The 27886-nt window shown below is 36.7% G+C and overlaps 1 protein-coding gene across 1 annotated transcript in view; it reads right to left on the reverse strand.

Moving 5' to 3' along the window:
* Window positions 1–27886, reverse strand: part of ITFG1 (integrin alpha FG-GAP repeat containing 1) — a 262992-nt gene that overhangs the window by 65515 nt on the left and 169591 nt on the right. The window contains exons 11-12 of the mRNA XM_036832521.1: window positions 16541–16691; window positions 14882–14990 (exon numbers count right to left, since the gene is read on the reverse strand). Coding sequence (XP_036688416.1) covers window positions 14882–14990; window positions 16541–16691 — 260 coding nt within the window. The remainder of the gene's footprint in view (window positions 1–14881; window positions 14991–16540; window positions 16692–27886) is intronic.

Genomic DNA, 27886 nt, shown 5'->3' on the forward strand with positions numbered 1-27886 from the left:
ATGTGCATTCTCCTATACTGTAAGTGGAAGTATAAACTGATATGATTTCTATGAAGGGACACCTGTTAAAAAGTTCAAAACCAGGCAGAATTAATCTAAGGTGTTGGAAATTAAATTAGTGGTTACCTGTAGGTGAACTGGGTTAGTAATGAAAAGGGTGGGCATGAGGAAGCTTCTGGTTGCTGGAATCATGTTTTTCTTGATTTGGGTGTACTTATATGTGTGCATTTACTTTGTCAAAATTTATACACCTGTGTACTTATGTACACTTTTCTGTAAGTATATTTCAATAGAGCATATTTATAAAGTGTACATATATTACTTTTTAGTAATTCAATTTTTAGGAATTTATTCTATAGGATATTCACTGTGGCGTTAATTATAATAACAAGAGACTGAAAATAAGCTGGTATCTGTCAATAAGAAACTCATTAAATTATGCTGTATCCATACTACATGATACTATTCAGTAGTTAAAATGAGGTAGCTCTAGATTATATTGTTATGGTATAATCTCCAAGATATATTGTTAAGTGGAGAAAATAAAGTCTAGAACTACCATTTATGTAAAATAAAAGCATATAAACATATGTGCTTGTATGTGTATAAAATATCTTGGACAGACACAAAGAAGAGGTTGCTTTTGGGGAAAAGAATTGGACCACTGGGAAACATGGGTAAAAAAGGGACTTACTTTGCACTATTAGACTCTTCTGTATTTTTTCATCATTTGCATGTATTACTTATTTTAAAAACAAATTTGTTAGAGAAATAAAAATTTAGAGCTCTCAGATGAATATGTGGTAAACTGCACAGTGTCATGCTGGTGGGATATAAATGTCTATGACTGTTGGGAAAGGTAATTTGGCATTATCTATTAACACTAAAAACATAGCCCCTCAACTCATCAATTTCATGTCTATGAAATATTGGAAACTATGTGTCCACTAAGAGAGAAAATGCTAAATAAATTATGGAACATCTACAGTACTATGGAATGACATGGAGCTATTAAACAATGCGAGAGACCTGTTAAGTGCTGACATGAAAGGGTGTTTATACTCTCTTGCTAAGGTAAAAAAATAAGACAAAGGCAAATATGTTCAGTAAGATTCTATTTACAAATGTATGCGTTAGATGAATTTCATAGACATACTACTGAACAAAAGAAGTCAGACACAGAGAGTACATACCATCTGATTACATTTATATGACAGTTAGAAAAGGAAAAACTAATCTATGGTGACAGAGATCAGAACAGTGGTTATACTTTTGCAGGGGAATATGAAGGACCCTTCTGGGGTACTGGAAATATTTTATCTTGATTGGAGTGCGGCTACAAGGGAGTATACCTATGTAAAATCTCACCAAGCTATATGCTTTAACCTTATTTCCTCCGTACACCCATTGCTACAACTTTCTTTCTACTGTCTTATCAGCTCACACCTGGATGACTGGTGTGTTCCACTGGTTACCCTCAGCCCGACCTCTCAGGTCAGAACATCTATTTCTTTTGATGAACGTCTATTTTTTTCTTCTGAACACTGCTGCAAAATCCATCTTCTTAAACTATACATTTGATCATAGACTCACTTTGATGAAGAAAGTAAACAGTAAGTGTGATGGTAAATTTTATGTGTCAACTTGACTGGGTCATGAGGTGCCCAAATATTTGGTTAAATATTATTCTAGGTGTTTCTGTGAGGGTGATTTTGGATAACATTAACATTTAATCAGTAAACTGAGTAAAACAGATTGCTCTTCATAATGTGTGTGGGCCTCATCTAACCAGTAGAAGGCCTGAAGAGAACAAAAGCCAGACCCTCTCTTGAGTAAGAATTCTCCTGTCTGATGGCCTTCAAACTAGAACATCAGCTTTTCCTGCCTGATGAACTGGACATCAGTTCTTCCTGGTTCTACAACTGCCTGCTGGCCTCAAACTTGGACATTGGCTCTGCAGATTTTGGACTTGTGAGCCTCTGTAACTGCATGAATTAATTCCTTGTAATAAATCTCTCTCTCTCTTTCTTTTTCTCTATATTCTATTGGTGCTGCTTCTCTGGAGAATCCTGACTAATTCAGTAAGTATCTTCAGTTATTGGGTCACTGACAAAATCTTTTCTTTGCCATAGATGCCCATTTATCAGTGGATACTATCAATATTCTCTCTTATTAATCTTCAAAACAGTACCAGAAGATGAGTTAGTTTCTACTTCTTACTATCTGGTCATTCTTTATTACTATGATCACGGCCTCCCCCTCCTGGAATGTTATACCACTATTCATTTTGGTTTGTCTAAATCTTAACCATCTTTTAAGGATCTAGGTTCTCACCTATCATCTTCACAGAAGGCTTCTTTGATCTTAATAATCTTATAGCACATAAAATTCCATTCAACATTCTAGTATACAGTTCTTTTCACTGTCCTTTAGCTGTTTTACATGCATACACCTTCCACTTCCAAGTATACAGATTCCTGTTGATAGCAATGCTTGCTACATAAATGGATAGATCTTCACTGAGAAAAACTAAGTAGTAGTCAAAAGTGAAGACAATAATGTGCAATGTGGGAGAATATACTGGATGTAGTGACTATATGTGCTAATAAACAGATCTACAGTATTTCCCAAACTCCCTTCACACACACATTTTTGTAGCAACTCTAGTGAGATGTAATTCACACACCATAGCATTCACCCATTTAAAGTGTCCTTTTCAATGGTTTTTAGTAAATTCCCAGAATTGTGCAACCATCAACACAATCAATTTTCATCACCACAATAAAAAAACTCTGTGCCCTTTAGCTATCATGCCCAATTCCCAACCCCGGCCCAAAGCAACCACTAATCTACCAATCACTTACTATATATATTTGTGAATATTCTGAGTATATGTTATTATAGAAAAAACTTAAAAATATAAAGGAATAAAAAGAAGAAAAAAAAATCACTTTAACCCAACCATCCAGATACTGTTACCAACTAGTTGTAAGGTATTACACTGTCATGGATTAAATGTTTGCAAATCCCCCGCCCTCCGCCCCCCTCCCCCCTGCCAAAGTTCATATGTTGAAGTTCTAATCCGCAGTGTGATTGTATTTGGAGATGGGGGCCTCTAAGGAAGAAATTAAGGTTAAATGAGGTCATAAGGGTGGAGTCCTGACCTGACAGTATTAGTATCCTTAGAAGAAGAGGCATGAGAAGGCTTGCTCTCTTGCTCTCTCCCCAACAGGCACAAAGAAGAGGTCATGTGAGCACACAGAAGATGGTGGGGGCCTACAAGCCACGAGAAGAGGCCTCAGAATGAAACCTGCCTTGTTGGCACCTTGATCTTGGAATTCCCAGCTTCCAGAATTGTGAGAAATAAATTTCTGTCGTTTAAGCTGCCCAGCCTGTGGTACTTTGTCAGGGCAGTCTGAGTAGACTAACATATAAATACTTAAAAATTTGTTTTTACATAAATGAAATCATGCTAAATACAATTTTGTAATCTTCTTTTTGGTTATGTAACCCAAACTTTCCCCATGTCATTAAATGTACTTCTACCACATAATTTTATGGTATTCCATTGTATGTGTGGATGGATATATACATATATGTACACACACCATTCTCCTCATTAGGATATTTAGGTTCTCCCCCACCCTATAATCCAAACTTATTTCCTCTTAAAAACATCACTAGGAAGATCACCTTTATAGACATGGTGCATTATACACAAATCTTTGGCACATCTCTGATAATTTCCTTGGGATAAATTCACAGAATATAATTATTTCTGGGTTTAATCTTAAAGCTGTTGGCATGTATAATGAAACTATCCTCCAGAAAGGTTACTGGCATGTATAGTGAAACTATCCTCCAGAAAGGTTATCAAGTATTCTTTTTAGAAAACACTGATGTTTTGATAAGTGCCAAACTCTGAACATGAATTTGCTTTCATATATGCTCTTCCTTAATCCTCACAGCAAGGCTGCGAGGTAAGTCTAATTACCCTCCTCCCCACCACCCTTTTTTTTCAGAAGCAGAAACTGAAGCTTGGGGGACTTCCCTGGTGGTGCAGTGGATGAGACTCCACGCTCCCAATGCAGGGGGCCCAGGTATGATCCCTGGTCAGGGAACTAGATCCCACATGCATGCCGCAACTAAGGAGCTGGCAAGCTGCAACTAAGGAGCCCGCCTGCCACAACTAAGGAGCCCGCCTACCACAACTAAGACCCAGTGCAACCAACCAACCAACCAGATAAATAAATAAATAAATATTAAAAAAAAAAAAAAAAAGAAACTGAAGCTTGGGCCAGTACATTACTGAAGGTCACAAAGGGAATGGCACTCTTTTGAAAGACCATGCGGTCACTAGACAGTAACTCATTTAAAAAACACATTATACTACATTTGTAGAAGATGGGAAATCAATGAACCACTGGATTATTTTATTTTCTTACAAGATTGAATGTCTGTATTTTATTTAGCATAGTTGAGAGTATTTACTCAAAATTACATTAATAGTCTCTTTCATTCTGTATACAGCAAGCTAAAAATTGGGTTCCTGCATCTATTTTGGTTTTTACCAGACTTCCTCTATTAAATTTCAAGTTTCACATTACAGTGTATAATAGGATCGAAATGATAAGATTTAAATGTATTATACATATGTACATATCATACATATATGTCATATGTATTATACAGGTATATACACCTTGTTTTATTGCGCTTTGCATAATTATCCTTCTCAGATACTGTGTCTTTTTACAAATTGAAGGTCTGTGGCAAAGAGCACAGCTTTTAAAAAATACTTTTCCAGACTTTCCAAATGTTTTACAATAGGCTGCATTATTTTTGTAATGAGAAAACAAACAAAATACCAAATCAAAAATTTACAAATAAAAAAGGAATAATGTCTTAAAATTCTCTTGCATAATCAAAAAAGAAATATGCTTTTACAAATGTCACCCTGAAATTACTATTTTAAGACTCCATAATGTCAAGCTTATGAACAAGTAAAAAGTACCAGTAGTCTAGTAAATCAGTGCAAGAATGTAATTTCCCCAGTGACATCGAAATAAAAATTCCAACCTTTGTGCTTTAGTTAGGGAAAAAAAACCCCTAAGTGCTCCAAGGCAGAATTTATTATTACAGCAAAAGCTTACTTCCTAGAAGTGGAACAGTTATATTTTTTGCTTAAAAGCATATGGCTATAAGTGCAGTAAAACATTTTTCTTAAGCAACTATAACAAAAACTGGGAAGGGCTAAAACACAAAAACAGCCCGTTATGGGAAAGGGAAATTTAACAGGACAGATACTGGTGTACATTTTCAGCCTACTACTATTTGTGTTTTCCGCCATTGTGAGCTTCTTGAGGGCAAGAACTGTTTTTCATTGTTTGGTTTTTAAGTATCTCTCTGTTTCTCATTTCAAGTGTCAATAAATGTTTTCCTACTAACTAGGTGATCTTGACGGATCCACAGACTAATTTTCAGAGGTTTAAGGATTTTAACCATTTCATAAACTTTTGTAATTAGTATCTGTAACCGTATTATAAAGGTCTATATAGACTTATAGCATTTTACAACGTCTTTTTAAATAAACTGCTCTAAAAAGTAATTTCTAATACCCCTAGACTTTAAAAACCAAAGTTGTTTAAAAAAGATTAACGAAATTTAAGAAGACAGCCTATTCACAGAGTTAAATGAAAAACTGCAATTAAAATACTTAATAAGCTACGTGAACTATTGGTTATTAAATTAATTAGTTTGAAACATGACTAATGGGATGTGCAATTCATAAGTTTTCTTTAAAATGACAATGCTTAGGATCTTAACATTTCACGTGAAAAAAACACTGTACATTATAGCCCATGTATTCTTTTTTTTATATAAGTATTTGCTTTATTAATATGCTCTAAATAACATTTTTTTAACTGATACATTGTCATTGGTTTTTTTTATCCCCCTTTGCAGTACATGAATGTATTATAGTCTTATTTTAAGTGTCTAGAGCTGAGAGGAATCTTGTAATCAACTGGTACGAATCATTCATTTTAGTGATAAGGATTTCTGGGCCAGAGAGGTAAATGTAATATTAGTGACCATGCTATCCAAATTCTAATCCGGCTCTATTTTAGTGTATCACACTGCACTCCTGTCTTATGTGTCCTGTAGTGAATTTCACACATATGTGCATGCATATATACAAACACACACACAACTTGTGTACATAATACAAATCCATGAAACCACACTAAAAAATAAATCAGTGGTTTAAAAATTTATGCTATAATAATATATTAATTTTTAAAATATTAGCTTTAATTTTTAATCTTTTTTTTTAAACCACTTTATTGAGATAATATATCACACAATTCTCCCATTTAAAGTACACAATTCAATGGTTTTTAGTATATTCACAGACTTGTGCAATCAACACCAGAACCAATTTTAGAACATTTTCATCAACACAAGAGATAATGCCACCCCCGCATAAGCAGTCATTCCTCATAATTTTTAATCTTATCTGATGCTTATCATGTCCAGGTAAAAATCCACAAGAAAGAATGAATGGGATAAATTTGTTATTTTTAATGAGCAAATTTTATTTTATATTTTTTTAACTTTTTATTTTATTTTGGAGTACAGCTGATTAACAATGTTGTGATAGTGTCAGGTGCACAGCAAAGCGACTCAGGCATACATATACATGTATCCTTTCTCCCCCCAACTCCCCTCCAGGCTGCCACATAACATCGAGGAGAGTTCCCTGTGCTATACTGTAGGTCCTTGTCAATTATCCTTTTTAAATATAGCAGTGTGTGCATGTCAAACCCAAACTCCCTAACTATCCCTTCCCTCCACCCTTCCCCACCCCCCCCAGCCCCGGTAACCAAAAGTTCATTCTCTAGGCCTGTGAGTCCGCTTCTGTTTTGTAAATACATTCATTTGTAGCATTTCTTTTTAGATTCCGCATATAAGTGATGTCGTACGATATTTCCCTTTCTCTGTCTGACTTACTTCACTCAGTATGACAATCTCTAGGTCTATCCATGTTGCTGCAAATGGCATTATTTCATTTTTTTATGGCTGAGTAATATTCCATTGTATATTTGTACTATATCTTCTTTATCCACTCCTCTGTCAATGGACATTTAGGTTGCTTCCATGTCTTGGCTATTGTAAACAGTGCTGCAATGAACATTGGGGTGCATGTATCCTTTTGGACCATGTTTTTCTCTGGATATATGCCCAGGAGTAGGATTGCAGGGTCATATGGTAGTTCTATTTTTAGTTTTTTAAGGAACCTCCATACTGTTCTCCATAGTGGCTGTATCAATTTACATTCCCACCAACAGTGTAGGAGGGTTCCCTTTTCTCCACACCCTCTCCAGCATTGATTGTTTGTGGATTTTTTGATGATAGCCATTTTGACTATGAGGTAATATCTCATTGTAGTTTTGATTTGCATTTCTCTAATCATTAGCGATGTTAAACATCTTTTCATGTGCCTCTTGGCCATCCATATGTCTTCCTTAGAAAAATGTCTATTTATGTCTTCTGCCCATTTTTTGATTGGGCTGTTTGTTTTGATGATATTAAGCCACATGAGCTGTTTGTAAATTTTGGAGACTAATCCCTTGTAGATCACATCATTTGCAAATATTTTCTCCCAATCTGTGGGTTCCTTTTCATTTTGTTTATGGTTTCCTTTGCTGTGCAAAAGCTTTTGAGCTTAATTAGGTCCCATTTGTTTATTTTTGTTTTTATTTCCATTACTCTGGGAGATGGATTGGAAGAGATATTGCTGCGATTTATGTCAGAGAGTGTTCTGCCTATGTTTTCCTCTAGGAGTTTTACATTTAGGTCTTTAATCCATTTTGAGTTTATTTTTGTGTATGGTGTTAAAGAATGATCTAATTTCAGTTTTTTACATGTAGCTGTCCAGTTTTCCCAGCACCATTTGTTGAAGAGACTGTTTTTTCACCATTGTATATTCTTGCCTCCTCTGTCATAGATTAATTGACCATAGGTGCATGGGTTTATTTCTCGGCTTTCTATCCTGTTCCGTTGATCCATAGTTCTATTTTTGTGCCAGTACCATACTGTTCTGATGACTACAGCTCTGTAGTATAGTTTGAAGCCAGGGAGCCTGATTCCACCAGCTCCATTTTTCTTTCTCAAGATTGCTTTGGCTATTCGGGGTCTCTTGTGTCTCCATACATATTTTAAGATTACTGTTCTAGTTCTGTGAAAAATGCCATTGGTAATTTGATACGAATTGCACTTAATCTGTAGATTGCCTTGGGTAGTATAGTCGTTTTCACAATACTGATTCTTCCAATCCAAGAACATGGTATATCTTTCCATCTGTTTGTGTCTTCTTCGATTTCTTGCATCAGCATCTTATAGTTTTTGGAGTACAGGTCTTTTTCCCCTTATGTAGGTTTATTCCTAGGTATTTTATTCTTTTTGATGCAATGGTAAATGGGATTTTTTCTTGAATTTCTCTTTCTGATCTTTCATTGTTAGTGTATAGATATGCAACAGATTTTTGTTTATTAATCTTGTAGCCTGCAACTTTACCAAATTCACTGATGAGCTCTAGTAGTTTTCTGGTAGCGTCTTTAGGATTTTCTATGTATATAATCATGCCATCTGCAAACAGTGATAGTTTAACTTCTTCTTTTCCAACTGGATTCCTTTTATTTCTTTTTCTTCTCTGATTGCCATAGCTAGAACTTCCAAAACTATGTTGAATAAAAGTGGTGAGAGTGGGCATCCCTGTCTTGTTCCTGATCTTAGAGGAAATGCTTTCAGCTTTTCACCATTAAGTATGATGCTAGCTGTGGGTTTGTCGTTTATGGCCTTTATTATGTTGAGGTAGGTTCCCTCTATGCCCACTTTCTGGAGAGTTTTTAATCATAAATGGGTGTTTAACTTTGTCAAAAGCTTTTCTGCATCTATTGAGATGATCATATGATTTTTATTCTTCCATTTGTTGATGTGGTGTATCACAATGATTGATATGTGGATACTGAAAAATCCTTGCATCCTTGGGATAAATCCCACTTGATCATGGTGTATGATCCTTTTAATGTATTGTTGGATTCGAATTGCTAGTATTTTGCTGAGGATTTTTGCGTCTATGTTCATCAGTGATATTGGCCTGTAATTATCTTTTTTTTTTTTTTTAAGATATCTTTTTAATTTTTTTTAATTTTTATTTATGGCTGTGTTGGGTCTTCGTTTCTGCGTGAGGGCTTTCTCTAGTTGTGGCAAGCAGGGGCCACCCTTCATCACGGTGCGCGGGCCTCCTACTATCGCCGCCTCTCTTGTTGTGGAGCACAGGCTCCAGACGCGCAGGCTCAGTAATTATGGCTCACGGGCCCAGCCGCTCCGCGGCATGTGGGATCCTTCCAGACCACGGCTCGAACCCGTGTCCCCCGCATTGGCAGGCAGACTCTCAACCACTGCGCCACCAGGGAAGCCCATGTAATTATCTTTTTTAGTGGTATCTTTGTTTGGTTTTGGTATCAGGGTGACGGTGGCCTCATAGAATGAGTTTGGGAGTCTTCCTTCCTCTGCAATTTTTTTAGCCCAAGTATTCTTAAAGATATTTAAAGTATAAAACCTTGGCTTCTAGCTTTGTGATTCAGTTTACATTAGCTACTTTACACAAATGCCAAAACCAAAAAACTGCAATAATTGTGCATAAATACTGTAACACCAAACCAATGTGCAGGTTGGGACACGGATGAGTAGAATAAAATCAAAGCCATAAAGGTCAATACTGTGTAATGGTTTTAGTAGCATTTAAAATGAAAAATCCTTGTCTGGATTATGGGTGACTGTTCACATTCAGTCTCTGAAAATGTCTTTAGTTTTTGTTTAAAACACATGAATCCCAAGCAAATATCATAATCAAATATCACGTGTGAAATAAAGACCCCCATCCCACCCATTCTTGTCATTTAGACATTATTTTAGACTCTATATGGAAAACTTCTTTTGTCTGTTATTGATTACCTACCTTTCATTCATTATTTTTTAAATTAAAAAATCCTATGCTTAATAAAAGATATTTTAAGACATACCAGTACTCAGAAAATATATTAGCCTATGTACAACTTTCTGAAAATCTCTTGAGGAAGCATTCCATCAAAAGAAATAGGAATTCGAGTGAAGAAAGGTAAAAATGTGGTATATATGTAAATGGTGACAATAAAGCCAGTAAAACTTGTTAAGTTTAAATAATCATTGTTAACATGGTTGTAACTGTTACCAAATCAGTCATCCAGAAATAAACTTCCACATTATTTCAACAAAATCTGGAAGAAGGCAGGGGAATAAAAGCTTTTGAAAGGTCTCATCTTATTTGGGTAGTGAAAGGTGAAGATACTGTTACAATTTTAAAAATCCAAGGAAATACAGGTTCACATACGTTTGTTAGAAATTTGTGTTAAGTACTAGTAGAATGAGAATGCAGAACCTCTAATGTATCTGACAGGAATAAGAGAAAAAAATTAGAGCTAGGAGCTAGTTCTGATTCAGGTGAGCTAGGGAACCCCTCCAATTCCGCAACACACAGTCCCCTGTGTGAAGAGCATTCTGTAGATCTGTGGTGTTGTGGAAATCACTGAGGGAACAGGCAGAAGGATAGTATTATCTTTCCCTAGCCACATACTGAAGCTTAAGTACCCTAATTTCCTTAACTGAGACAGTGACATTTAACATAGGCTAGTTTGAGCATTAGAGTAACAGTTACTTTAGAGCAAAATCAACTCTGGACATTGTAGATGGCTTTGAAAGGGTAATAATATACTAGTAACTGTCTGCTTAAGGAAAACAAGTAACAAAGGAAAGAGTGGAAGAGCATCTCAAGACAACTAGAAGGTTATTTTTCACAAATGATTGCCCTAAATTATCTCATTTCCCATGACCTTTCTGTAAAGCATGTTATTAATATTTACGTTAATATCCGTAAGTGCAAAGTTATCTTGCTTTCTAAAACTAAAACTTCCTACACCAAATTGGCTATCTCTGGGTCTGAGCTTGGTGATGTTTGGAGAAAACTTTCCTTGGGATACTGTTAAGGTGACGGCAGTGCTACCCAGTGATACCCATCCTTGACTTAGGTTAGGAAGTTACAGGCCACAGACTCTCAAGAGACTTTTGGGTTTTTAAAATTTTTACGTGTAATTTTTCAAACATAAACAAAATTAGAAAGAAGAGTATGAGGAATCCCACTCATACTTCACACAGCTTCAACTGTCAACAACACATGGCCAAAGTCATTTCACCTATACTCCATTTCCCACTTGCCTGGATTAAAGAAAAACCTCAGACATGTCATTTCATTTTCAAGTAGTTTGTTGTATCTTTACTTAATTCTTTAAAGAAGCTTACTTTCTCTTGAGCAGCTCTGAAATAGCCAAATAATACCCCCTTCAAAATCATAAAGAACAGGAGACAGTCATATGGATAAAAAGTACAGAAATGGTTAGACTCATAATACCAGTATTCTGTGGCTGCAGTAGTAATGAAGATGGGGAGTTACTCTTAGTTCATTCAAATAAGAGTGAATTTGCTGGTTAGAAAAGAAAATTACATTTTCTGTCATTTTCATTTCTCAAAATAAATCTCTCAACACTCATTCATTATTCTGTCGCTTTTCTGTGTTCAGCTATTTATGACCGCTTCAAAACTGTAATAAACATTTATACGAAATACTGTGTCATTTCATTCACAAATGAACAGATATGGCTGTCTTGATATCAACTATAATAACAGTGACACAAAAACAGTTACCTTTCAACACCAATTCATGATAAAACTCTCAGCAAACTAGAAATAGGGGAAACTTCCTTAATACAATACAGAGCATTTCCAAAAAGCTAATATCATTCTTAACGGTGAAAGATGGAATGCTTTCTCCCTAAAATCAGAAACAAGGCAAGGATGCCCACTCTCACCAATCTTATTCAACATATCAATAGCAATGGAAATTCTACCTAGAATAAGAATAAGAAAAAGAAAAAAAAAGGGCACAGATTGGAAAGGAAGAAATAAAACTGTCCCTCTTTGCAAATGACATGATTTTGTATGTAGAAAATCCCACGGAATCTAAAAAAACCCTCCTGGAGCTAATAAGTGAGTTGAGCAAGGTTGCAGTATACAAGATCAACAAACAAAAATCAATTGTATTTCAATACACTAAAAACAAACATGTGGAAACTAAACTTAAAAACACAATAACATTTATAGTCACATCAAAGAAAATAAAATACTTAGGCATACTCTTAACAAAACATGTACAGGATCTCTACGATGAACATAAGTCTTAGGTGGAGGAGATGGTAGATGGCTTGCATGGTTGGGAACGGGTAACAGTGAACAAATAGGTAACTATACTGAGGAAAATGGGAGTTAGAGAAGATGTCTACAAACAGAAAAGATTAGAAGGAACCCTTGAAATGTTGTGTTGGATTAGAAATAGAAGTAATGGTATGAATTCATTGTTATATAATATATATAAAATAGTTTTAGGTATGTATATTTGTGTGTTGTGTGTGTGTGATACATTACCTGTATTTCTTAGTTCTGTCCATTGAGAAAACCTAGAAGAAATAACAGCCCAGTAGCAACGAGCACACTGAGCACCCAGAACTGGGTTTTAAAATACCATCCTCTACTCAAAGGAACCAGGGCTCCTTGAAGAAAGAGATCAGATTCTAGACTTAGGGCAAAGGCGGTAAAAGATGAACCTGGAATATCTTGTTTTGCCAGAGCACACGTCAAAAAGATAAAGAAGCCAGCCTGAAGGAGCTCCTACTGCCCTCACCGGGAACAATTTTAACATTAAAAGAAATGATATTATTTATTGAATAAAATACAAATACACAAATCTATACTGATAAATGAGATAAGTGAAAGATATTCCTTAGAGTAGAATGCCAACTAAAAAATGCAGGGGTGTTGGAAATAGAATCACTCTTTGACACCTATCAAATAGATGGTTGATTCAGGCAGGAGCTGTCAATGGACTCTAAGGCTGGCAGGTAGAAATTTGATATGGAAAAGTATATTAAAGTAATATCAGAATACCCCTCCACAAAATACTAATCAATTACAAAGGGGGAAATAGTGAATTTAAGGTGGGGAAACCTAGTAGTCATCAAGATGACCAGATAATGAAGGTTATCACCAGGGTGGTGGGACAGGTCAACATCACGTGCTTACTGATTTGATGTACTGAGAGGGCACAGCATCGGTTCCACTAAATTCCATGTAGTGGAGTTTCTGCAAAGAATGTGTATCCTGAGCTGGGTAAAGAAGAAACAGGATTATCCTACAGAATGTAAGGCCTGTATTCTTTAAAACTGATAAGGACATGAAAAGGAACTGTTCCAGATTGGAGAAGATGTGACAGTAGGTATTCCTCGACAGACTTCTGGGTCAGAAAGAAAGAAGTCATTGTTGGGACAGTTGGCAAAATTTGAATAGGGTGGTAATGTTGCATTGAAGCTGACCATCTGCTTTGGAGAGTTGTACATACGTTACGTAGGAGCATGTTTTACTCTTTGGAAAATGTGTGTTGACAGAGAGAATACAAAATTAAATGCTATAAATCACAGAAAGATCCTTTTTGACCCACCTCCTAGAGAAATGGAAATAGAAACAAAAATAAACAAATGGGACTATATGAAACTTAAAAGCTTTTGCACAGCAAAGGAAACCACAAAGAAGATGAAAATACAACCCTCAGAATGGGAGAAAATATTTCCAAATGAAGCACTGACAAAGGATTAATCTCCAAAATTAACAAGCAGCTCATGCAGCTCAATATCAAAAAAACAAACAACCCAATCCAAAAATGGGCAGAAGACCTAAATAGACATTTCTCCAGAGAAGATATACAGATTGCCAACAAACACATGAAAGAATGCTCAACATCATTAATCATTACAGAAACGCAAATCAAAACTACAATGAGATATCACCTCACACCAGTCAGAATGGCCATCATCAAAAAATCTGCAAACGATAAATGGTGGAGAAAAGGGAACCCTCTTGCACTGTTGGTGGGAATGTAATTTGATACAGCCACTATGGAGAACAGTATGGAGGTTCCTTAAAAAACTAAAAATAGAACTACCATATGACCCAGCAATCCCACTACTGGGCATATAACCTGAGAAAATCATAATTCAAAAAGAGTCATGTACCACAATGTTCACTGCATCTCTATTTACAACAGCCAGGACATGGAAGCAACCTAAGTGTCCATCGACAGATAAATGGATAAAGAAGATGTGGCATGTATATACAATGGAATATTACTCAGCCATAAAAAGATACGAAATTGAGGTACTTGTAGTGAGGTGGATGGACCTAGAGTCTGTCATACAGAGTGAAGTAAGTCAGAAAGAGAAAAACAAATACCGTATGCTAACACATATATATGGAATCTAAAAAAAAAAAAAAAAGGTCATTAAGAACCTAGGGGCAGGACGGGAATAAAGACACAGACCTACAAGAGAATGGACTAGAGGACATGGGGAGGGGGAAGGGCAAGCTGGGACAAAGTGAGAGAGTGGCATGGACATATATACACTACCAAATGTAAAACCGATAGCTAGTGGGAAGCAGCCGCATAGCACAGGGAGATCAGCTCGGTGCTTTGTGACCACCTAGAGGGGTGGGATAGGGAGGGTGGAAGGGAGGAAGACGCAAGAGGGAAGAGATATGGGGACATATGTATATGTATAGCTGATTCACTTTGTTATAAAGCAGAACACACGATTGTAAAGCAATTATACTACAATAAGGATATTAAAAAAATTAAATGTTAATACTTAATAATAAAACATATAAAACAAATACTCACCAATGACTTTAACAAAATAAGCATCTGCTTCAAAGTTATTTTTTAGTGTATGGATGGCAAAATCATTCTTTGTATATCCTTTACTTAGTACTACAATGTCCAAGATTCCCTGGAAAAAACATAAAAATGGTAAGAACAAACTACTAGACTGAATGAAAAAGATGATGAAAATGCATGATATGTTTACCATGTAAATATAAACCTTATTTATTCAACTTGATGTTTAAAATAAAAATATTAAAAATATAAGATCTTGAATATTAAAATATAAATAAAACAAAAAACACCTATAATTTTAATCTCTGAAAATAACTGTTAGAATTTTGTACTTCCTTCCAGTCATATTTGCATGAATTTTTAAAGGTCTGTGATATGGACTACCAAAGTGTTTCCAATCATCAGAGAAAGAAGGTACCTTTTCATCTGCCCTGGCCCCCATTATTTTTTTTTTCCTATAAAAGTGGGAAGCTTTGTTAATTTTATTGGGGGTAAAGAAGGTGTGTTCATTTAAATTTCCATTCTGCTGACTCTTAATGAGGTTGATCATTTATCATATCTTTTCATATATTAGCTACTTGTGTTTTTTCTGTAAATTGCCTTAATCATGTTCTGTTTTTCCAGTGGGAGTTTTTGGTGACTTGTGTCAGTTTGAATAAACCCTTTCTATGTTAAGAATACTACTTATTTAATTCTTTCATAGCTAATTTATTTCCCAGATTTAAACACAATTTTAAATTTCATTTATGATATTTTTATGTACAGAAATTAATTGATTTGTAATTAATTCTCTTGATTTTCCCTCTTGTGATATTTTTACCAATTACTTTTATGCTTGGAAATTGCTTATGAAAAGTGAACGAACACAAGATTTGGTAGCAGAGAGACAGAGGAAAATAAGGACTTGGAAAATTCATATAATTGAGAATTAGCCTCTTATAAAAAAAAACAAACCAACCAACCGGGCTTAGGGTTGGACATAATGTCTTGATGGAGATTTAATGTTTTAAAATAATCAAATTATTTTACAAGGATATACTGTGACATATTAACTCTGGAATTTAACACATTTTTATCAGAATTTATTATTTTTCTGAGTGATAAACTGGCTTTCTTTTAAAGAACAAAACAGCTTGGAAGATTCTATTTTCCCTCAACAATGCCCAGAAGCACTTGATAAACTGGCTTTTGACATTAGAAAGAAAAAAACCAGGGCCCTGAGCGCCTTTCCCAGGCCACCTGGCAACAGAAGACAGTCACAAGAATCTGTGGCAATAGATGCCAACTCTAGTTCACTAGGTTAAGAGAGAGTACACACTGAACCCATCCTTCTGTGATCTTGTGCAGGTTTAAGGGTCTGTTATGTGTTGGCTGTTCTTTTCTCTACTCGTGCACATGCACAATTGCTGTGAGCATGATTCTCTAGTGGTTTAATCTAAACAAGCATAAAATGAGATAAAATCATTTTCATATTTCACTGTACTGATCAGTCAGTGGTATCAATAAATGTGTTCCCTCTGTCATTTAACATTAAAAGGAGCTTTCTTTAATTGACTCATTTTCTTTCATTATCTCATCTACATTTTCTGGTCAAATAGGGTGAAAGTGAGATAAGGTGGACGGCAATTAGATTCCAAACACACAGAAGAGCTCTGAACTCACATCTTCATAAATATCAAAGAAGGTGGCAACCACTGCATCTCTGATTTGGTTTAGGTCCATCAGCTCCCAGTAGACTTTAAACATACGACGCGCCCCCTCACAGCTTGCATTATTACAAGGGACATTCTCCAGTAAAAAGGCCTGCTGATTGCTGTGAGACAAAGGCAATGGCATTTAGTTAATATAACATATCAATGCTGAGTAGCATCAGCTATGCTGTAATTACTAGAATCAAAGAGATGGTAAATGGTATACAATGAAGTAATATGAAAAAAAATCCCTACATCTTACTAATTATTGTCCTGAGCCATAAAAAACTTAAATTGTTGGCTATCGTTTTTCAGCCTTTGGCAAAAATCCTGAGGTTAGTCGGTTGTTGGCCTCTCTCCTCTTTTGTGATTTCCAAGTCCATCTCTCCGCCCTTCCTTGCTGCTCCACAGCTGTGGACCCTGTGTTTCATTACTGAGTTCCTGGACACTGTCATCATCCCTTTAGATTTGTATAACTCCTTAGGTAAAAATCTGCATTTTAAATAGAGATTCCTGACATCCCTAAGTCTTGTAAACCCAAAGCAGTAAATCTACAATGATACAATTTGAGCTTCCCAAACGGACAGTAGGGTAGATATTGCTCAGTACCTCTCAGATAAAAGATAGAAAAAAAAAAAGTGTTGTACTTTGCATAGCTATGAAGTCCTCCCTTTTGAATCCTACTCTATAGGCAAAGTGGTGATGAGTTTAGATTTTGGAACCAGACTACCTGGATTCAAATTCTGGCTCTGTCATTTAGCAGTTATGTGACCTTAAGCAAGTTATTTAACCTCCTGAAGACTCAGATCCTTATTTGTAAACTGAGTAACATGAGTACTTAAAGAATTGTTGTAAAAAAGAAATGAAATACTGAGTGCAAAGTACTTAGAACAATTCCTGTCATCCACTTAGATCTTAGTAAAAGTGTTTGTATTATCATCACTCTTACTTATGTAGTGCAACACCATGCCATGTAAAAATATTTTCTTTAAATGCAGCAGTAACTTTTGTAAATGGTGTGATTTGATGTAATGGCTCCTATTTATAGGCATTTTCTAATATTTACATTCCTTCAGGTCCCTCTATGTTACATAGAAAATAATAAGCTAAAAAGCTTAAATTTTATTACTGCTCAATTTTCTCTAATAATTATTTTAAATAAAACTATAAAGACAGATTTCTTTTTTTCCATATGAAAATATTACTTTGGATATTACTTTGGGTCTGGGCAATTTGGAAAGGAAAAAAAAGTTCTATTATAAGAAAGGTAAATTTTTCAGTGTTCAACAGAGTAAGGAAACATATGCAAAATATTCAATTTCCTTGATGTACTTGATATATGATTGGCTTCAAATTATTTTTCTAGATAAAAAATTCCAACACAAATAGTTTAAACTCCCAGATTATAACATTTACATGGAAAACTTTGAGGTGGCTTTGATCAAGGCCTAACATATAATAGTGTTATTCCACTAGAAGGAATAATGATTTCTTCTTTGTCTCCTGCCTAATAACTGATTTTAAAATTCTAATTTGTAATACTTTTTCCAGGTAATTTACCCATCCTACCTTTTTAGCTAAACAATTTTACTAGATATTTCACAGAAATGAAGAACACTCTATTTTGTTATTAGATTATACAAAAACATGAGAACCAGTGATAAAGGTGGCCTTTCTTTTTTTTTTGGCTATGCCATGCAGCTTGTGAGATCTTAGTTCCCTGACAAGGGATTAAACCTGGGCCCACGGCGGTGAAAGCACTGAGTCTTAACCACTGGACCGCCAGGGAATTCCCAAGGCAGCCCTCTATAATCTTTTATAACCAATGCATCACACTGGCAACGTTTTGAGTGATCATTTGCCACTGGTTTCCCTTTTCACAACAGGGATGAAAGGATTTCATTATTGTATTATAACTCTGGGCATAATTTCAAACACACAACATAACCTACAACAAAAACTCTAACTGCAGTTGCATAATTTGTCATTTTAATTTTTGATATGAGTTTGTAAAGATTATAAATGCCATGCACCACGGTTCTTGTCTGAATGCTCACTAAACAGGTTGGTATTATACTCTGGAACATGGGGTCTATAAAATTTCAGTTCTTTTAAACTCCACTGAGCCCTACAGGTAGAGCCCAATATCTTAACTATAAAAAAAAAAATTCCGTTTAAGCCCAGGAAGAAAGAATTCTGATTCATTTGGTTTGGAAACCCCTGGGGAGAAACAGTCTTGCTTCTTTTGAGTCAACTGCTCTATGTGTTTTTGGCAATTACAACCAATATAACTTTTTAAAAACTTTTTTTTAAAAAAACTATTGCAAAAGTTATTATAAAATTCAAGTAATAGAGACATTTAAAAAGTTGAACTCCTCCTTTCCAGGGAAAATCACTGTTAACAACTTGGTGTGCATCTTTACAAACCTTCTTCTGGGAACATACAAATATTTAAGTACATATATCCTTCAAAAAAAAAAAACACAAACAAACCCAATTGGGTTCTACTATACATATTATTCTGCAACTTTTTTCTTTCCATTCAATAACATAGCATACACATGGGGAAAAGGGATACAACCTGAATGAGGACTTCTGAAACCTATTTTGAAAATTCCCACCAGAGAAGTTGTACCAATTTATATCCCCCAGCAGCAGCCCATCAAACTGCCTGTTTCCCTACATGCTCATTCCTTTCAATGCTTACTCCATTATACAGCTATGCCATCATTCGTTTTAACACCCTGCTATTGATAATCAGGTTGTCTTCAATTGTTCCCCATTACACACACACACACACACACACGCGCGTTATTTTTCCTTGAGAATTTGTATAAGGATTTCCAAATGAAGTCATCTGGTCAAAGGATATGCATATTTTAAATGTGAATAGGTAAAGCTAAATGGCCTTCTAAAAAAATGTACCAATTTACACCTCTAGTAGTGTACAAGTATACCCTTCTTCATATCTTGCCAATATTAGTAACACTGCTTCTTATTTTTGCCAACTGGGTAGCTTAAAAATTATCTCATTCTCCTGATTATATGAGAGAAGCTGAGTGCTACTTTTATGTTTATTATCTATTCATATTTCTTCTAAGAATTGGCACTTAAATTTTTTAAATTATTGGTTTTTAGATCTCTGATTGTTAAGGACATTAGCCCCTACCTGTTATTTTCATATTCTTATTTGCAAAATGAGTGTAAAAACAGTACAGAAATAGATACATAGATGTAGAGAACAAACCTATGGATACCAAGGTGGGGGGGAAAGGAGGTGGGTGGGATGAACTGGGAGATTGGGATTGACATATATACACTACTATGTATAAAATAGATAACTAATGAGAATCTACTGTATAGCACAGGGAACTCTACTCAATGCTCTGTGGTGACCTAAATGGGAGGGAAATCAAAAAAAGAGAGGATATATGTATATGTATAACTGATTCACTTTTGCTGTACAGCAGAAACTAACACAACATTGTAAAGCAACTATACTCCAATAAAAATTAAAAAAAAACCCAATGGTACATTACCTCAAATGGCTGTTGTAAGGATTAAATGAGAAAATACATGGTAAATGGTTTAATATAGTGCCCAGTACATAGCACAACACACTTTCAATATCTGCTGTTATTATTACTCTGATATGTTATAAACATTTCACCCCAGCCTTTTATTCTTTTTAAAATTTATGGTTTCTTTCACTGAAAGGTTAATAATACTTATATACTCATTTATGTCAATATTTTTCTCATGCTCTGTAAGAAATGTTAAAGGAAGTCCATCAGGCAGATGGAAATAACACCAGATGAGTATCTGCACTTACACAAAGGAATGAAGAGCAGTGAAAATGTGAAATACGTAGGCAAACAGAAAAGATTTTCTTGTTATTTAAATCTCTTTAAAGATAATTGATAATTGAACAACACAGTATGGTGTTAATGACATAAGCAGATGTAAAATGTAAGGTTTCCTCAAAAAACTAAAATTTGAACTATCATATAATACAGCAATCCCACTTTTGGGCACATATTGAAAAGAAGTGAAATCAAGATCTCAAAGAGGTATCTGAACTCTCATGTTTGTTGCAGCAATATTCACAATAGGCAAGATATGGAAACAATCTAAGTGTCCATCAATGGATGAATGAATAAAGAAAATGTGGTATATACATACACTTGAATATTCAGCCTTAAAAAAAGAAGAAAATCCTACCATTTGTGTCAACATGGATGAACCTAGAGGACATTATGCTAAGTGAAGTAAATCAGAAACAGAAAGACAAATACTGTATGATATCGCTAGTATGTGGAATCTAAAAACATTGAACTTATAGAAACAGAGAGTGGAATGGTGGTTGCCAGTGGCTGAGGGGTGGGGGAAATGGGGAGATGTCGGTCAAAGGACATGAACTTTCAGTTATAAGATGATTAAGTTAAGGGGATCCAATGTACAGCATGGTGGCCATAGTTAACAATACGGTACTATATACTTGAAAGCTGCTATGAGAGTAGGGCTTTAATGTTTTTAACCATAACAATAAGAATAAGAAAATGGCAATTATGTGAGATAAAGGATATTAACTACCTTAATGTAGTAAACATTTTGCAATATATACATATATCAAATAATACTGTATACCTTAAACTTACACAGTGTCACTATATGTCAATTATATCTCAGAAAGCTGGAAAAAAAAAAAAAGGAAAAAAAGAAATCAATAAAAGATATCTGGAAAATCTCCAAATATTTAGAAATTAAACACCATTAAATAATCTACGAGCAAAAGAAGAAATCAGGCAGCCCCTCAGCGCACAAGGAGCATGTGCCTTCAGGAATTTTCCGTGTGCTACGTCTGTTCACCCGGCTGCCTGGCTTAGGGCTTGCCCTGGTCTCTGCCTAGAGCGCCTGGCGGGAGCTGCAGGCTTTGATCACCCGCTGCTTGTGTCTGTGCCCCAGTAGCCGCAACTGCCCCGGGGGCTGTTCTGGAAGAGATCTGAGAGCTGGGTGGCCTGGGTCGTGAGAGCCCCGCACCTCTCGCATCGTGGTGAAGAAGAACAGCATTCCCAACAGAATAAAATGTCACATCCAGTCCTCCAGACAGTGCTGTGAAGGACTATTTTGTCAAAAGGAGCGGTCACTTTCTGTGATGTCAGCCTCAGAAGATGAATCTGCCTTAGATATCCCTAGAGTCCTTTAACTCGAACAAGCATTAACAAGACATGGGATACTAATGTTCTCCAAACTATTTCGCAAATATTGAGCTAGCCTCAATTCTCACCTCAAAACATGAAACATTTTGCCACCTGAGCAGTTCTGGAGGAGGAATCTGTGAGCAGTTCCAGGCACTGTGTTAGGCATTAGATGGCATTATAGGATATGCCTAAAATACATGAGGGGGTCTGGGAAAAGGTCAAGACTTCTTAATGATCAGCACCCTCAAAGTGATGTACAGACAGAGGATTATGACTATGTCAACAATGGACCTGCCCAGAGGAACTCTGGCACTGATAACTGCAGAGGCAGAAATAAAGAGATACTGGAGACAGGATTAAAATGGCTCAAAGAGGGGGGACCTCCAAGATTGTGGAGGAGTAAGACATGGAGATCACCTTCCTCCCCACAAATACATCAAAAATACATCTACATGTGGACCAACTCTTACAGAACACCTACTGAATGCTGGCAGAAGACCTCAGACTGCCCAAAAGGCAAGAAAACCCCCAGGTACCTGGGTAGGGCAAAAGAAAAAAGAAAAAACAAGACAAAAGAATAGAGACAGGACCTGCACCTCTGGGAGGGAGCTGTGAAGGAAGAAAAGTTTCCACATACTAGGAAGCCCCTTCACTGGCGGAGACGGGGGATGGGCGGGGGAAGCTTCGGAGCCACGGAGGAGAGTGCAGCAACAGGGGTGCGGAGGGCAAAGCGGAGAGATTCCCGCACAGAGGATCAGTGCCGACCAGCACTCACCAGGCTGAGAGGCTTGTCTGCTCACCCACCGGGGCGGGTGGGGGCTGGGAGCTGAGGCTCGGGCTTCGGAGGTCAGACCCCAGGGAGAGGACTAGGGTTGGCTGTGTGAAGACAGTCTGAAGGGGGCTAGTGCACCACAGCTAGCCAGGAGGGAATCTGGGAAAAAGCCTGGACCTGCCTAAGAGGCAAGAGACCATTGTTTCGGGGTGTGTGAGGAGAGGGGATTCCTTCCCTGTGTGCCCACAGAAGGCAGGGCACTGCTTAAGTGAGTTCCAGAGATGGGCGCGAGCTGTGGCTATCAGCTCGGACCCCAGAGACGGGCATGAAACGCTAACACTGCTGCTGCTGCCACCAAGAATCCTGTGTGCAAGCACAGGTCACTATCCACATCCCCCCACCCCCCCCAGGAGCCTGTGCAGCCCGCCACTGCCAGGGTCCCATGATCCAGGGACAACTTCCCCGGGAGAACACATGGTGCACCTCAGGCTGTTACAATGTCATGGTGGCCTCTGCTGCCGCAGGCTCGCCCTGCATTCCAATTATGACTACCGTACTCCTCCCTCTCCCTGGACTGAGTGAGCAAGAGGGCCCTAATCAGCCGCTGCTTTAACCCCCTCCTGTCTGGGCGGGGAACAGATGCCTGAGGGTGACCTACACACAGAAGTGGGGCCAAAACCAAAGCTGAACCCCAGGAGCTGTGCGAACAAAGACGGGAAAGGGAAATTTCTCTGTGCAGCCTCAGGAGCAGTGGATTACATCTCCACAGTCAACTTGATGTACCCTGCATTGGTGGAATACCTGAATAGACAACGAATCATCCTAAAATTGAGGCGGTGGACTTTGGGAGCAACTGTACACTTGGGGTTTGCTGTGTGAGGCTGATTTGTTTCTGATTTTTATGTTTATCTTAGTTTAGTTTTTAGCACTTGTTATCATTGGTGTATTTGTTTATTGGTTTGGTTGCTATTTTATTATTTTTTTTATTTTAATAATTTAAAAAATTTTAAAATTTCTTCCTTTCTTTTCTTCTCCCCTTTCTTCTGAGCCATGTGGCTGAAAGAGTCTTGGTGCTCCAGCCTGGTGTCAGGCCTGAGCCTCTGAGGTGGGAGAGCCAAGTTCAGGACACTAAACCACTAGAGACCTCCCGGCCCCATGTAATATCAATCAGCAAGAGCTCTCCCAGAGATCTCCATCTCAAGGCTAAGACCCAGCTCCACCCAATGGCCAGCAAGTTCCAGTGCTGGATTCCCCATGCCAAACAACTAGCAAGACAGGAACACAACACCACCCATTAGCAGAGAGGCTGCCTAAAATCATACTAAGTTCACAGACACACCAAAACACACCACCGAACGCAGCCCTGCCCACAGGAAACACAAGATCCAGCCCCACCCACCAAAACACAGGCACCAGTCCCCTCCACCAGAAAGCCTACACAAGCCATTGAACCAACCTCACCTACTAGGGGCAGACAACAAAAACAACGGGAACTACAAACCTGCAGCCTGCGAAAATGAGACCCCAAACACAGTAAGTTAAACAAAATGAGAAGACAAAGAAATATGCAGCAGATGAAGAAGCAAGGTAAGAATCCACCAGACCAAACAAATGAAGAGGAAATAGGCAGTTTACCTGAAAAAGAGTTCAAAATAATGACAGTAAAGATGATCCAATATCTTGGAAACAGAATGGAGAAAATAAAACAAACATTTAACAAGTACCGAGAAGAACTAAAGAGCAAACAAACAGTGATGAACAACACAATAAATGAGATTAAAAACTCTCTAGAAGGAATCAATAGTAGAAAAACTGAGGCAGAAGAATGGATAAGTGACCTGGAAGATAAAATAGTGGAAATAACTACCGCAGAGCAGAATAAAGAAAAAAGAATGAAAAGAATTGAGGACAGTCTCAGAGACCTTGTGGAAAACATTAAACACACCAATGTTCGAATTACAGAGGTCCCAGAAGAAGAAAAGAAAAAGAAAGGGTCTTAGAAAATACTTGAAGAGGTTATAGTTGAAAACTTCCCTAACATGGGGAAGGAAAAAGTCAAGTCCAGGAAGCGCAGAGAGTCCCATACAGGATAAATCCAAGGGGAAACATGCCAAGACGTATATTAATCAAACTAGCAAATATTAAATACAAAGAAAAAATATTAAAAGCAGCAAGGGAAAAGCAACACATAACATACAAGGGAATCCCTATAAGGTTAACAGCTGACCTTTCAGCAGAAACTCTGCAAGCCAGAAGGGAGTGGCAGGACACATTTAAAGTGATGAAAGGGAAAAACCTACAACCAAGATTACTCTACCCAGCAAGGAACTCATTCAGATTCAATGGAGAAATTAAAACCTTTACAGACAAGCAAAAGTTAGGAGAATTCAGCACCACCAAACCAGCTTTACAACAAATGCTAAAGGAACTGCTCTATGCAGGAAACACAAGAGAAGGAAAAGACCTAAAATAACAAACCCAAAACAATTACGAAAATGGTAATAGGAACATACATATCAATAACTACCTTAAATAAAAATGGATTACATGCTTCAACCAAAAGACACAGACTGGCTGAATGGATACAAAAACAAGACCTGTATATATGCTGTCTACAAGAGACCCACTTCAGACATAGGGACACATACAGACTGAAAGTGAGGGAATGGGAAAACATACTCCAAACAAATGGAAATCAAAAGAAAGCTGGAGTAGCACTACTCATATCAGATAAAATAGATTTTAAAATAAAGAATGTTACAAGAGACAAGGACACTACATAATGATCAAGGGATCAATCCAAGAAGAAGATATAACAATTGCAAATATTTCTGCACCCAACACAGGAGCACCTCAATACATAATGCAAATGCTAACAGCCATAAAAGGGGAAATCGACAGCAACACAATCATAGTAGGGGACTTTAACACCCCACTTTCACCAATGGACAGATCATCCAAAATGAAAAAAAATAAGGAAACACAAGCTTTAAATGATACATTAAACAAGATGGGCTTAATTGATATTTATAGGACATTCCATCCAAAAACAACAGAATACACCTTCTTCTCAAGTGCTCATGGAACACTCTCCAGGATAGATCATATCTTGGGTCACAAATCAAGCCTTGGTAAATTCAAGAAAATTGAAATTGTATCAAGTATCTTTTTCGACCACAATGCTATGAGACTAGATATCAATTACAGAAAAAAATCTGTAAAAAATACAAACACATGGAGCTAAACAATACACTACTAAATAACCAAGAGATCACTGAAAGAATCAAAGAGGGAATCAAAAAATACCTAGAAACGAATGACGATGAAAACATGATGACCCAAAACCTATGGGATGCAGCAAAAGAAGCTCTAAGACAGAAGTTCATAGCAATACAATTCTACCTCAAGAAACAAGAAAAATCTCAAATAAACAACCTAACCTTACACCTAAAGCAATTAGAGAAAGAAGAACAAAAAGAACCCCAAAGTTAGCAGAAGGAAAGAAATCATAAAGATCAGATTAGAAATAAAGGAAAAAGAAATGAAGAAAAAAGTAGCAAAGATCAATAAAACTAAAAGCTGGTTCTTTGAGAAGATAAATAAAACTGATAAAACATTAGCCAGACTCATTAAGAAAAAAAGGGAGAAGACTCAAATCAACAGAATTAGAAATGAAAAAGAAGTAACAACTGACACTGTAGAAATACAAAAGATCATGAGAAATTACTACTAGCAACTATAGGCCAATAAAATGGACAACCTGGAAGAAATGGACAAATTCTTAAAAAAGAACAACCTTCTGAGACTGTACCAGGAAGAAGTAGAAAATATAAACAGATCAATCACAAGTACTGAAATTGAAAATGTGATTAAAAACCTTCCAATAAACAAAAGCCCAGGACCAGATGGCTTCACAGGCGAATTCCATCAAGCATTTAGAGAATAGCTAACACCTATCCTTCTCAAACTCTTCCAAAATATAGCAGAGGGAGAAACACTCCCAAACTCATTCTACGAGGTCACCATCACCCTGATACCAAAATCCGACAAAGATGTCACAAAGAAAGAAAACTACAGGCCAATATCACTGATGAACATAGATGCAAAAATCCTCAACAAAATACTAGCAAACAGAATCCCACAGCACATTAAAAGGATCATACACCATGATCAAATGGGGTTTATCCCAGGAATGCAAGGATTCTTCAATATACACAAACCAATCAATGTGATACACCATATTAACAAACTGAAGGATAAAAACCATATGACAATCTCATTAGATGCAGAAAAAGCTTTTGACAAAATTCAACAACAATTTAAGATAAAACCTCTCCAGAAAGTAGGCGTAGAGGGAACCTACCTCAACATAATAAAGGCCATATATGACAAACCCACAGCCAACACTGGTCTCAATGGTGAAAAACTGAAAGCATTTCCTCTAAGATCAGGAACAAGACAAGGCTGCCCACTCTCACCACTATTATTCAACATAGTTTTGGAAGTCTTAGCCATAGCAATCAGAGAAGAAAAAGAAATAAAAGGAATCCAAATCGGAAAAGAAGAAGTAAAACTGTCAATGTTTGCAGATGACATGATACTATACATAGAGAATGCTAAAGAAGCTACCAGAAAACTACTAGAGCTAATCAATGAATTTGGTAAAGCAGCAGGATACAAAATTAATGCACAGAAATCTCCTGCATTCCTACACAGTAACGACAAAAAATCTGAAAGAGAAATTAAGGAAACATGCCCATTTACCACTGCAACAAAAAGAATAAAATACCTAGGAATAAACCTACCTAAGGAGACAGAAGACCTGTATGCAGAAAAGTATAAGACACTGATGAAAGAAATTATAGATGATAGGAACAGATGGAGAGATATACCATGTTCTTGGATTGGAAGAATCAATATTGTGAAAATGACTATACTACCCAAAGCAATCTACAGATTCAATGCAATCCTTATCAAATTACCAAGGGCATTTTCCACAGAACTAGAACAAAAAATTTCACAATTTGTATGGAAACACAAAAGAGCCCGAATAGCCAAAGCACTCTTGAGAAAGAAAAATGGAGCTGGAGGAATCAGGCTCCCTGACTTCAGAGTATACTACAAAGCTACAGTAATCAAGAAAGTATGGTACTGCACAAAAACAGAAATACAGAGCAATGGAACAGGATAGAAAGCCCAGAGATAAACCCACACACATATGGTTACCTTATCTTTGATAAAGGAGGCAAGAATATACAATGGAGAAAAGACAGCCTCTTCAGTAAGTGGTGCTGGGAAAACTCGACAGCTACATGTAAAAGAATGAAATTAGAACACTCCCTAA

This window comes from Balaenoptera musculus, chromosome 19 (assembly GCF_009873245.2).
Source record: "Balaenoptera musculus isolate JJ_BM4_2016_0621 chromosome 19, mBalMus1.pri.v3, whole genome shotgun sequence".
Classification (NCBI taxonomy): domain Eukaryota; kingdom Metazoa; phylum Chordata; class Mammalia; order Artiodactyla; family Balaenopteridae; genus Balaenoptera; species Balaenoptera musculus.